Here is a 13,167-nt window from a genome sequence, read left to right as displayed (position 1 = left end):
AGCTGAGTTGCTTTTCAATCATACTTTAATCAAGCGTTAAGAGAAAGTAGATATAAAGCTGGGGGTGGCCCGAAGGGCCGCTGGTTCGATCCTCACTTCCCCCGGTGACCATGCCAAAATGTCCTTCAGCAAGACACTGAGCTCCTGATGGCCCTGCCTGGTGACCCATCCAGGGTGAAGCCCACCTCTCACCCAGTGTCAGCTCACACACACACACACCCTTAAAGAATAAGTGGTATAGAAACTGGATGGATGGATATAAAACTATTTACTTGTGTATTCTTTATTTATCTTTCCTCACTATCGCCTCGTGACAGTTGGAGAACTGATGCAGAACACTGATATGGTCTTTTTTCCCTCTAGTTGCTCTCCGTTGCACATGTCCTGATCACTAGCTTATCAAAAAGAGGCATAAGTTAACTGTGAAATCAACACACTTATGCTGGAACAACAACAACAACAACAACAACAACAAAATTGCAGGTTGCACACGCACGATTACTCAGTTAATGCTATAACTGGACTGAAATACAGGAAGTCAGTTATAATCAGTGAGGTTCAGTAAAAGTCTAGATAATCTATATCTCCCCATTTATATCACAGCAGGTTTTTCTTACTGGCACCGGGTGTCAGGCGCCGACCAACAAGGTCAGGTTACCAGTTAGTCACAGGGCTAAAGCATTCGGACAACTACATTCCCCGTTACACCAACAGGCTAGAAAAGTCTCAGCTGAGCATCTGCTCATTTTGCTTATAAACTTGAATCGATTTCATCTGGTGTACAGTAAATGAATATCAAAGAAAAATAAGAGTCAAAAATCTAGAATAATGAAATGTGTGTTCATGCATCCAGAATTGGTAAGAATTTAAGTGAGCGAGTATTAAATCTATTCATTTTCTCCATATGATTAATGCATATAGGGTCAGTTGTCAACAATGTGTTTCTATATCACCCCCCAAAATAAAAAACTATTTGCATGTCACCATTTCAAAATTATATTCTTTTAAAGAGTTCATTTCCAAAACGAGATAAAAGTATGCCTTAAATATATTAAGAATTAGTAGAACATATAACTAAAATAAATACAAATGCATTTAATAAATTACTACATAATTTTCAGTGATTTATATATATATATATATATATATATATATATATATAAATTTATGTATTTTTTCCCTTGTTATACTTTTTTGTTACAAATTGTTTATCAATTAATTCATCATGAAATAAAATAAAGATGTTTTTGTGTTTTTGGCATTATACACACATTATCAATATACTGCTTGTCATAACTTGCTGTTCTCTCCCATAATTAGTCCTTTAAGATTTAAAACAATATGAAAGCCAAGTATAAATTAAATGAAACCATTGGCAGTGTTTTGTGTCACGAGTACAATAAACTCACTTAGGCATGTGAGCGTTGACAAGTCTGATCAATATCGAAGCCACACAATAAATGACAAACTGCAGGGGACAGGTTTCTCAAAGAAAAAAAGTTTATTGATTTATGTGATAGAATATAATTTATCATGACTTCATGGAATTGTTTTAGTGCCGTAGAACAGACAGGTGGTCCCTCTGCTGGCCCGAAAGAACTGCTTGGTTCTTTACTTCTTGCTGGTGAAGAACTCATGGCACATTTGAGTGAGGCAGCAGACCAAGCTGACAAATTCCCCAAAGTCTACATTGTTATCTTTGTTCAAGTCCAGGTCCGAGAAGATGCGGTCTATTGCTGCCTTGTCGTTGGCTTTCTGCATGTGAAAGAAGCGTAAACACACATGTATTACAGATTATTCAATTTTCTGGAAGGTTATTTTAGGTAATTTGATGCATCTTAGTGGCCCCGGTCCTCACAATGCTGGGATGATTTATCACTGGTCATGTGATGATGCTCGAACTCTCCCTCTCATGTGAAATTGAAATAAAACCCAATATTCATGCATCTTCTTATCAGTGCATCCCTGGGATACGGAAAGGTCAGAGGTCACTCACCCCCAGTAGCTCTCCGAGCTCATTCTGAATCAGCTCCTTCAGCTCTGCCTTACTCAGGGTATACATGTCGCCCTCCTTCTCAGAGTAGCTATGGAAGGTGGTGATAAGGAGAGCCATGGCCTGCTGAATCTTAGACATGATGATTACTGGTGAAAGTGGACAGAAAGAAAAAAAGAGTTCGATATTGTTCATTACACGGCTATGCTGCTCGCGCCGACGTGAGAGTTGTGATGACACGGGTTCAGGTCAGGTCTTTATGGAGCCTCGGAGCACTAAATGAAGAAGTTTGATGCTGCTATGACTCCATCTAGAGGCAGAGTCTTGGGCTGCTAATTCCATTCACTGTGGAATGGATCATGTGGTCTTGTGGTCAAGTTTGGAATGTGAAACAAAGGACATGTTTATAACTACGATGTGAGGGTGTGGCTGCAGAGGACGAAAGTCACATAGGCTCACATCCTGGAGGCTGGTTAAGATGGAATGCATCAAATTCAGTCAGTTCTGGTTATTACTTTTTTTTTCTAGACTGGACATTCATCATTAAAATTTGGTTATAAGCTTGCATCGCTGTTTCTATAACTAATTCAACAATAACAATAAATCTGTGGATGACAAAATGCCAAATAAATTAATCTGCAAAGATAAATATTCTTAATAATAGTTTTCCTCTTTGGTTGCAAGCGGTGCCTCATGTCAGTGATTGTGTTTTTCTCTGAGTTTTCCATGGAGTTGGATAAAAATAAACCCAGGGTTTCCACCAGGGCCCTGCCACTTTTTTCTCCCCATCACTAGTCTCTAACGTAGCATCTCTGCTGAGTGACACAGGATGTTTGTAATGCCAACAGCTGAATCTCTCCAGGTAACTTGGAGGAACTATAGGTAAAGCAGCAGGCCAAGACTTGTTTAAAGTCCCAGTAGTCATGTTTGCTTGCTTAACGTGCTGCTCCTGATTTTTTTTTCCAAAGTTTTTTCCTACCCCTACCCCTTCCCCAAGAGAGTCTGACTTGTGGTTGCATTCGGAAGCCCTCTCTTGGGTGTGGTATGAGGAAACCATGGTATCAGAGGCTTGGTAAACAGACGGTGATTGTGGAGGAAGAGAGAACAATATGAAAAACATTTGTGTGATACATACTGGACATCCAGCCTGTTGTAATTAAAAACAAAAGTTAAAGCTTGTGGCTGACCTCTGAATATACAAAGCATTGGTGAAAGGAAAACCCAAACTGAAAAAAAAATAACCGGCATCAGTAAAAATATACAGTTGGTTTAGCAATAGATTTCACAAGTAATTCAGTAAAGTTAAGCAACAAAGAGCATGCACACAGAGCCAGTAACTGTGCCCAGTAAAATGGGTCGACTGTTTCTCCATTCAACAGAATTTCACCCTGTAAAAAGTTTTGGAGCTACTTTTTTTTTTTTTTTTTTGAAACAATCCACAAAAAACCCCCTCAAAACTCTGCTATCTACTCACCAAGGCTGATTTCAAGGCTTTAAGAAGAATGGAGAGTGAGAGGAAGTGTTAGAGGAGCTGTAGTGATTCAGAACTGGATGCAAAAGATGCTTTATACATCACCACACCCTTCATCCCTCCCTCAGTATTCCTCCTTTCATCTCCAACCACTCCTCCCTCTCCCATCTGTCCTCTTTTTCCATTTCACCAACTTTTTGCAGATGATTTATCTGAAGTTTCTCGTCAGGATTTTTTTTTCTACTAAACCACCATTTTAATTACATTTCTAATGTTATGTCCTCGAGGGATAATTCAAGACAGTAATTATGGCTACTGATACTAAAGACGGCATGAGACATGTTGCATCTGGGTGGCAGCAGGCTGCACGGGACAGTGTTCGCCAATGAAAAAAATGGAATGTTTTGTACTCCATTTGCTTGTTCCTGCTAATTTAAGTTCATCCACCGTTCCATAACGATCTAGTTTGTTGCAAACAGAAAACTCTTTGGTAATTATGTAGTTTCAGAAAGTCTCATTTTAGAATGGTCTTTATGTGAATTGTTTGCATACTTGAATGGTGAAATCTGTGGCAAAAGTGTAATTGGATTTTTTTTTTTTTTAAAGAAAACTAAATTATAGTGTTGTGTGTTTTCCCTATTTTGTGAAATTATTTGAGTTGCACACAATTTTCGAATGAAAATGTTGGACATAATGACTCACTGTTATGGTCTAAAGTGGAGCAACTCTTCCTTGCAATTTTGTGGTGGAGGCAGTGACTCATAGTCATGTTTCTGATTTCATGTGTCAGACTGCAGAGACCAGAAATCAGAGACGTAGAAATCGGTGCTGTGGCAACTGTCTGTTTGTGTGTGGTCTGTCGTGTGACATGATATCAAAGGCTTTATTACTGTCTTCCCTCTTTAGTCAGGGTACAGTTGTTTCACTCTCTAATTAAATTCATTCAGTAATGCACAACACATAAGCTAGAAGACAATGAGATGTCTGAAATTGCTCAGTCTTCTTTTACAGTGTAATATTTGTATGATATCAAATGAGGACAAATCTCCATAGAAACCATAGCCTGTATATCCAGCTGTGATTCATATCAAACTTTTTCCAGTCCAGGCAGAAAGTAAAACTCATGGTGGGTCTGTGTAATATTCAGTTCCTTACTTTTGTGCCATCGTGTGGTCAGTCAGAGAACTGAACTGGAGGCCTAATAGCTCCACCAACAGCACTTTTTCTAATTTCACATCCACCCACCACCACGCTCCACCCATGAAGAATATGTCCATCCATCCATCCAAACATTTTCTACCGCTTATCCTGTTAAGGGTCGTAGGGGGGTGGAGCCTATCCCAGCAGCCTTTGGGCGAGAGTCAGGGTTCACCCTGGACAGGTCACCAGTCCATCACAGGGCCAACACATATAGACAGACAACCATTCACACTCACAGTCACACCTACAGTCAATTTAGAGTATCAATCAGCCTCGTCCCCTCCTGATGTCTTTGGACTGTGGGAGGAAGCAGGAGTACCAGAGAGAACCCACACAGGAACAGGGAGAACATGGAGACTCCACACAGAAAGATCCTGTGCTGGAGTCTGGGGCTCGGACCTGGAACCTTCTTGCTGTGAGGCAACAGTGCTGACCACTGCACCACCGTGCCTAGAGAACATGTGACAATACATATATTAAACATATAATAATGTCCTCGATCATTTTGGTTGTTCTCAGACAATATAAAAATCAGGCCCTCCTTGTAGTCCCGCTTAACTCTGACCATGCCGTTAATCTCAAGTTAAGTCTGGGTTTCATCCTGCACAACAGAATCTTTCGAAACGCACATGAATAATGCAACTCGGTCTGCACGCGTCATCATAAACTGTAACTGCTCCAGAATTCAGCAGCTGGTATTATTTCCAGAACTCGTTCCATAGGTCATGTCACGTCTGGTGTCAGCAACACCAGCTTCCTGTTCAATTTCATATTGTTTTCAAAAATCTTCTTTTCACATTCCTGGCTCTCTGTAACCTATCACGTCCTCATCTTTTTATACTTCAAGCAGTTTAGAGCCTTCAGCCGTTCAGGCTGTTTCTATCAGCTATTAGCTCAAAAATAATGGTTGACTCAGGTTCATTATCTAATTTTGTAAAAAAAAAAAAATTTAAAAATACAATTTTTTTTAATCAGAGATATCACATCATTTAAAAAAAACTATAAAAACACACGCCTACATTGTCCACCATGAGCTGAAAATTATAAAAAGTAAATTTTCTCATGCTGGACAAAACTCATCAACCACCACCCCACCCAACAAAAAAAACATGTGACTTATGACCTAAGAAACATTTGACTCACATCTAACTCATAGCAAAACAAACAAACAAACAAACCAATAATTCACAAATAGTGTCAACATATTTAGAAGACATAACAAGTATAACAATAGTATGATATAATTTCCCTTGGCAACAAACCAGATGTTGGGAAAGTTAATGCTGTCAGAGCTTTTGCCACTATTGTTTGTCAAATTGTCCACAGTGTGGGGCTGTTCTGCCTGTGTGTGTTTCAAAAGGTGTGGTTGTGGAGGTTTGCTCATCTCCAGAGTCCCACAGATACACACAGGGAGAGCTGAGAGGTGCAAGCGGGATCACAAGACAAAGGTCGTGATGCCGGTTTCAGTAGTTGTTCATCTACAGCACAGCTCAGACTGTGGTGTGTTATTCCCAGACTTTAATTCATCTCGACAGTTTGTGATTTTATGGTTTTATATCATGTGATAATAATACAGTTTGTATACATGGATGCATATCAACATTCAATCAGCCAAGGAGATTGCGGATGTAAAGACAGCAGGAATTCCAGCTCCAAAGTCAGCTGTGGGTAACATGGGCGTAGCTCTTGTATAAACTGAAGGATGCACACGACCTTGATGCACACTCATACACACACAGAACATTGTAACCTAGCAACTTGAGTATTTGCCCAGTAACCAAGAACATTGGTAGGCCTCAAAAACGAGTCCTGCCCAAATGGGTGTGTGCTGATCAGGAGTGTCATATGACATCTATGCCCTGAGTTGTGTTTGCTAGGCAAGCTAGTGGAAGGTGGAAAACGTTCCTCTTTTTACTGTTATTGCAAGATAAATCTTGCAAACAACAACAAAACCATTTGATATTTTCTTTTTATTTCCCAGCCTAAAAGCTTGAGAGTATCTACTGGGGAGATTGGATTTAGATTAACAGGAGTCAGAGAGTTGGTTTATCCTGCTCCTCTCTCTGCTGTTTGACCAGACATGAAACACCAGGAAAAGAATTCAGTGGAAAAAAACAGACACACAACAATCTGCTGTGCCTTGTGACTCAGTGCCGGGAGTGATCTTACTTTAAGAAATCAGGCGGGCTGGAGTTCCACTAACAGCGCTGAGTTGTAAAGCATCCTATCGCCCTTTTTATCTGTTCATGAGTGCATCATAATGTGGAGAGTTGCAACACTGTGGAGGGGTGTGTACGTGGCTCCAACATTCTGCAAATTCCTCAGGGCAGCAGTAAGCTGACTGTATCAAATAGTGAGGGAGAGGCTTGTCTGCCCTTTCACCCCCCGAGGAAGCATGAACTACAGGGCAGAATTTCATCATCTCTGCCTGGTACAGGGAGCTGGGGGGGGCGGGGGGGGGGGGGGTCTTTTGAAAGAGCTTTGCCATGATGTAGAATGAAATTTTCTATTTTTGGTATATTTGCCTTGTCTGTTGTTTGAGAGGTGTGGCCACAGGGTGTGTAATGTCACAAAACATCAAAGCCAGCCGATCTTGATGCACTGTGGTAATTTTGGTTCTTTGATCTCTTCCAGCTTTGATTACATCATGAATTTGTACATAAAAGCTTCAAAACTACTCTGACATCCTGCCTGTCATCCAGACCCCAGACTTCAAACTCAACACAGCACTTTCTTGAGGCACCAGCAATGCCCACGTCATATTTTTCACTGGACGGGTGACTGATGAGTAACTTCATCAGGGGGAATTGTATGTAGTGTGCTGTATGTAGAACAAGAAGACACAACTTGGGTCAGTTTCAAAATGTTTCAGTACATTTAATGGACAAAATGGATCTTTACAAAAAAAAAAATTGAAATGCTCTTTGGTATCTTTGTTCTTCTACATTTATCTTTTTAATGCTTTCCTGTCTTTTTCATATGCAACTTATAGCACTGCTCACAGGCGATGGAAAGTCCGACAACCAGAGAAACAAACTCCTCAAAGTCCACCTGGCCGTCACCGTTCGTGTCCAGGTCTTTCATGATCTTGTCCACAGCAGCAGGGTCCTTCTGAGACTGGGAAAGTGGAGAGAGGGTACATAAAGGAAGGGCTCAGATAAGAAATATGTCCTTTACACTTGTTTAAATAGGTAGATTGGTCCTGTCTTACCTTTAAGAAGTTTGACAGCTCGTTCTCCATCAACTCCTTAAGCTCACGCCGATTGAGCGTACCGCTCTTGCCATCCTTAGAAGCGTAACGGTGGAACACCGTGATGAGTGACTCCATGGCCGTTTCCAGTTCTGAAGGCATAGCTGCTGGAATGTGTTTCAACTGAGAACAGGAAAAAAGGGGAAAAAAAACTGATGAGTATCACTACTCAAATATATGCATTTAAAAGAACACTAAATTCATAAAAAGATTGTGTACTGATGAGCTAAACTAAGAATGTTCAGAAGTAACTCACCTTCTAATGAAAAGGAATCAACAAACATGATTTTTCATATTATTTATCTGATTTTGCTAAAAGTTTGCCCGGGTGACTAAAAGGTGAATTGGTTATATTTAAGGAGGCTGGAAAGGGGAAGCAACCCTTTGCTCTTTGCTCTCATGCCCTGCTGATGAGTCATACTAATGAGAAGTGAGAGAAGCTGGATAGTTGACAAGAACTTAAAAACAAAAACCTTAAACACACTCGGTGAGTTCACAATGAGAGGGGGAAGGAAAACCAATGGGGTGGTGTGTTATTTGAGAGAATGGAAAACTCTGACTGAATCACTGAGAAAAAATGTGCTGAGAATCAAAATGGTGACTTCCATGCAACGCTTGTGGAGAGCTTACAACAGCAGAGCCCCTGTGAGTACATGCCCTGGGTCTTAACCACACCCTTCACCTCGAGTGCTGAGCGAGATTCCCATGGTTTAAGTGCCCTCGAGAGTTTTCAGCAGAGTAAAATGAGATGAAGTGAATTAAAAATGGGATTTTTAAAAACTTTGAAATAACCCACTCACTTATTGTGCTACGTACTGTGCAAAATCATTCACAGTCCTATCCTCAGCAGATAGTTGTTTGTTCAAAAAAAAAACCAACAAAACCTTAGGACAATCACAGCATGCATCATCTAGAAATATTCCATGTATATTAGTAGGATGAAATTGATCAAACTGTAAAGATCATATCAACCACCAGTGTTGCGCACCTCCCTTGGCTAAAGACTGAGAGTATAATTACCCAGTGGAATCCCTCCACGCCTAACTGGGTCTACCCCCAGGTGTTGTAGAGTTAATAAACCTGGGTAAGAGTACCGTTAGACAAGAACCGTTAGTTCCTTACCGAGCAGAGCTGAGAAGCAGCTGGCAGAGGAGAAGTGGGAATGTTGAGAAGCTGGGAAAAAGTGCAGCAGAGGTTTTATAGTCAGGCGCCGCCCTGGCTGCCTTGCAGTGTGAGTCAAGCAGTGATTGAACAGTGGACCCTGCTGAATGTGAGCCGCTGCTGGACGGACAGTGGTGGGTGGTAACATCACAGCGATAAAGGTTAAATCAGCTCTGTTGTCTGTTTAAAATAGACAACATGAAGCAATCACAGATGGGAACTGATGTGACTGATTCATTAACTTGCGAATGAAATGCAATTTCAGAATGGGAAAACAGTGCTGCGAACTTGGTTGATTCATTAGTGTTGTTTTTGTCAGTCTGACATCATTCCTGAATAGAAATGCCAGAAATGTAGTTTTTTTTTTTTTAAGTGAGAAGAGCCTGAACTCTTCAGAATACAATTTAATGAAGTTAATTACTCAACTATTAGTCGGTCATGAGGCCTCTTTGGGCTTTTTTGCAAACACTTTTAGAGATAAAATCACTCAAAAGCAACTCAGTGAGTGAGTGATTGACAGCACATGCAATCAGCTGATTAGATGTAATCTAAAACACCAAAACAAATCATATATTCTTTAATGTTCTAGTGAGAAATCCACAGTGTGTTGTTAGCATTGAGTTGATGTTGATATGCTTCATATTTCTATATTCCTTCTTAGTTCTGCTGTATGCCACTGAATTTGCATATAGAAATGATTTACTTATTTACAGTAGGAAATTAAAAAACAACCCTTTCTCTAATTTCAAATCATGACAGATTTCCTGCATATTTGATAGACTGTAGTTTGGAACATGTGTTTTTTGTTGTTTCTTTTAATAACTGTGAGTTGTAGCCTCACATTCCTCCTGTCTTCATTGAGTTTAAACACAGGAATTGTGGGCCCCCTTGTGGTTGAAATATGACATTACGTAATGGCACTGTGTCATAGAGATCTTTTTTTTTTTTTTTTTTTTAATTTAAGTACGATAAGAGCAACAATTCCAAGGTCATCTTCCGCTTATTCCTTACTAGTAAGGGTCACGGGGGGGGGGGGGCTGGAGCCTATCCCAGCATCTACGGGCGAGAGGCGGGGTTCACCCTGGACAGGTCGCCAGTTCATCACAGGGCCAACATACAGACTCACATTCACACCTACGGTCAATTTAGAGTATCAATCAGCCTAGTCCCCAAATTGCATGTCTTTGGACTGTGTGAGGAAGCCGGAGTACCCGGAGAGAACCCACACAGGAACAGGGAGAACATGGAGACTCACACAGAAACCCGGAACCTTCTTGCTGTGAGGCCACAGTGCAACTGGAACAGAATACCTATTTAGGAGTCATAATAACATGCTACTGCTGAATTCATTCCAGCGCTAATTTAGATGGCTATGACTCTAAATTGCAGACATTCGCCCATTTTCATTTCAGATGTTTTCAGTCAATTTAGACAATAATGAAATTGAATAAAAAGAGACTTAAACTTAAAGATTTTTAACATCTAAATAATAGAAGCAATCGTACAAAAATGAAACAAAATCAAAATCATCTGCCCCGGTATGAAGGCTTACCAAAAGAAATCCACCAAAACGAGACTCAGATGAGACTAAATTACCTTGATTTATAGTCTACTATGACTTGACGAAGTAAAAACAGGAGGGTACAGCTAACACATATAAAGACAAAAAAGAAAAAAAAGGAATAAATGCACATTAAACGCCACTTCATTCCGTTTAATAGTTGAAAGCGTTAACGGTCCTCTTACCCTCATTAAATTTAAGGTCGTACAAAAAAAAAGAAGAATGAATCAAGTTATATTCTATAGCCCGTTCCATGAGGGTTTGGGCTGCCCTTTTCTGAACCAGAAATACCAGATAGACTAATTCCTGCAAGGCGTGGCAACACCTCAGTGTTTTTACTTAAAAGCCCTCATCCAGTCCTCTCTTCATTGTGAGGATTCATCTTGTGCATCCAGGTAAGAAGGCCACAGGACTTCAGTAAATTTGTGAACTTCAAGCTTTTTTCACCCTGCTTGTGATTTCATTGGCATAAAGGATTTTGGATGTAAAAATCTTGTATTTGATCAATTGTAGGTATATTTGTACTTGAAAGAAACAGATTTAAGTACACAAGTTAAGCTACCGTGCATAAGTGAGGCTGCTTTAACTTTTTGTGTGTAAAATCAAGGAAGAAGCTAAACAATTAGACATTCCTAAAAAGAAATAGTGTATGATCAATTCAATCTGCATTCTTAGTCTCCACCCTCCATCTGTTATTACTGTGAAAATTTGAGAATTTGTATTTCCAATAATTTCTCTTACAGACCAGCAACACTCTTAACGATGGACTCCTCTGCCCTGGAGGCTGCTCTTGGACTCATCTTTGGCACCTTCTGCAAGTATAAAGGTGCACATGACAAACTGGACAAGGAGGCATTTAAAATGCTACTGTTGGAGCAGATGCCTCACTTTTCTCAGGTGAGGAGAATCATCGTAACACTGCGTCACTACCTACTATTAAGATATTCTTGTCTTGGCGCCTCAGTTGTAGCGATCACTAATAACAGGCCAAAGCAAAGTGCAGGTCATAATAGCGCCTGCAGTGATTAGGTGAGGCGCTGTGTTTGACACATTGCAGTTAAAATGTTTGACATGGGGTGGGGTGGGGGTGTGTGTGTGTGTGTGTGTGTGTAATTGTAACACTTTACAATAAGCATACACTAATGGCTTGATAATATTAAGTAAACCGTCAGTTAACAGTAAACTGACGTGTCTAGCAGCGGTCTACTGATGGTGGTAACTTTATGGAATACAGAAAAGTTGGATGGAAAACCCAGGGTGGGGTTAAGGTGAAGCGTTACATGTTGACTTTGCAGTAAAACTCCCAAAGGGCATTAATAAATGGTTAATCCTGCTTCTTCTGCACTTTCATATATAAACATATATTAAGCGTTATTAAAATAATGCATAAACTCTGCTGCCCTGACAAATAAAGCCCATACAAATATTCATATTGTGTAATGTGGCATATGAACAGCGGGTCAGTGGATTAGTATTTCTATTACTGGAATGCCTCAGAGAGAAAACCACATGCAGACCAGCCCAGAAAATGCTCAGACTTCTTAAGGCCGGCTTTGGTGCTTTCCAGTTGCCACTTTTTTTTTTGTTTTGTTTAAATCATAGACCTCCTTTAAGTGTCTCTGCCAGCTTCTCTGACAAGCCAGTCATTAAGGCTTTAAAATGGTAGCAAGAGAATTCTTTCTACATATGAAAACAGGTCCCACAATCTCGTAGAAATGGGGCGCGACAGCAGAATCTTCAGAATTCATGAAACTTTGCACCAGTTGGATGAAATTCCTCACATACTGGAAGGGAAAAAAAAGTACTTTAACTCTATCTGTTAAACCATGCTAACATCTCTTCTCCCAGCGAACTCTTTTCACTACAGCCACTGTAAAGCCCCGTTTAAATGGACGTAACTGCAAACCAGAGTCTTGGTCTTCGATCCCTCATTGAGGTTTCACAGCTCTGATGGGTTTTAAGACTTTAAAATGTTGTGTTTTTACACAATTTGATTGTGGCAGCCGGCCTAGTGGTTCTCTGGCTCTCTGATTTGCTAACTTGATTTTCTGAAGCAATGTTCCTTCAATGTTTTCTCTTCTCATTCACGTATAGAGACCGGAGGACATAGATTCCATTTATAAATCAATGGACCAAGATAAAGATGGAAAGATGGATTTTGCAGAATACTCCAGGATGATCGCCATATTTATCACGTTGCAGTCTGACATACTCCAAAGTATCATCCAGGAAAGCACCCAGTAGGCGGCGATGTACGTGTGAAGCACATCAGGAAATAAAAATTCACATGTCTGACGTGTGGTGTCACATGACAAAATAAAAAGATTTTGCTTTTTGCTTACTTGTTTGTTTGTTTATAAAATGCTGATTCACACAAGTCGGACAAAATGAGGACGTGATGAAATCGTGCCTCCTGAAGGTTGACTACAGAATGACGTCATTTTAAAACTATTAAACAGCATAATTCAATGAGAGAGGGGGACACATACCTTTTATGAAATTCTATCAAAGTCTTCACTGCAGGTAGCACA

General features: G+C 40.2%; 2 protein-coding genes and 1 long non-coding RNA gene across 3 annotated transcripts; 1 reads left to right on the top strand and 2 right to left on the bottom strand.

Annotated features, from left to right (window-relative positions):
• Positions 1-1,478: 1,478 nt before the first annotated feature.
• LOC147240690 (ictacalcin-like) lies at positions 1,479-3,564 on the bottom strand. Its single transcript, XM_086192695.1, has 3 exons — positions 3,468-3,564; positions 1,997-2,142; positions 1,479-1,755 (listed from the first exon to the last, which is right to left on the bottom strand). Exons 2-3 carry the CDS (start codon positions 2,132-2,134, stop codon positions 1,612-1,614), a joined length of 282 nt encoding a protein of 93 aa, XP_086048821.1. The 5' UTR covers positions 2,135-2,142; positions 3,468-3,564; the 3' UTR covers positions 1,479-1,611.
• Positions 3,565-7,516: 3,952 nt separating this feature from the next.
• s100a10a (S100 calcium binding protein A10a) lies at positions 7,517-9,192 on the bottom strand. Its single transcript, XM_086192605.1, has 3 exons — positions 9,037-9,192; positions 7,876-8,037; positions 7,517-7,781 (listed from the first exon to the last, which is right to left on the bottom strand). The coding sequence occupies exons 2-3, from the start codon at positions 8,014-8,016 to the stop codon at positions 7,620-7,622; spliced, it is 303 nt and encodes a 100-aa protein (XP_086048731.1). The 5' UTR covers positions 8,017-8,037; positions 9,037-9,192; the 3' UTR covers positions 7,517-7,619.
• Positions 9,193-10,882: 1,690 nt separating this feature from the next.
• On the top strand, positions 10,883-12,977 carry LOC147240688 (uncharacterized). Its single transcript, XR_015111130.1, has 3 exons — positions 10,883-11,031; positions 11,380-11,533; positions 12,731-12,977. It is a non-coding gene; the product is annotated as an uncharacterized LOC147240688 (long non-coding RNA).
• The last annotated feature ends 190 nt before the right edge of the window (positions 12,978-13,167 follow it).

This window comes from Aulostomus chinensis, chromosome 22 (assembly GCF_037954235.1).
Source record: "Aulostomus chinensis isolate RoL2024-O1b breed Wild chromosome 22, RoL_Achi_v1.0, whole genome shotgun sequence".
Lineage (NCBI taxonomy): Eukaryota > Metazoa > Chordata > Actinopteri > Syngnathiformes > Aulostomidae > Aulostomus > Aulostomus chinensis.
Note: the sequence above shows the minus strand (reverse complement) of the source record. Positions and strands in the feature narration are given on the sequence as shown.

Coding starts and splice junctions, on each gene's coding strand:
- LOC147240690 (XM_086192695.1), bottom strand. CDS start 2,134: ATGTCTAAGATTCAGCAGGCCATGGCTCTCCTTATCACCACCTTCCAT. Junction 1,756..1,996: donor AGCTCGGAGAGCTACTGGGG/GTGAGTGACCTC, acceptor TTTCACATGCAG/AAAGCCAACGACAAGGCAGC.
- s100a10a (XM_086192605.1), bottom strand. CDS start 8,016: ATGCCTTCAGAACTGGAAACGGCCATGGAGTCACTCATCACGGTGTTC. Junction 7,782..7,875: donor AGCTGTCAAACTTCTTAAAG/GTAAGACAGGAC, acceptor CCACTTTCCCAG/TCTCAGAAGGACCCTGCTGC.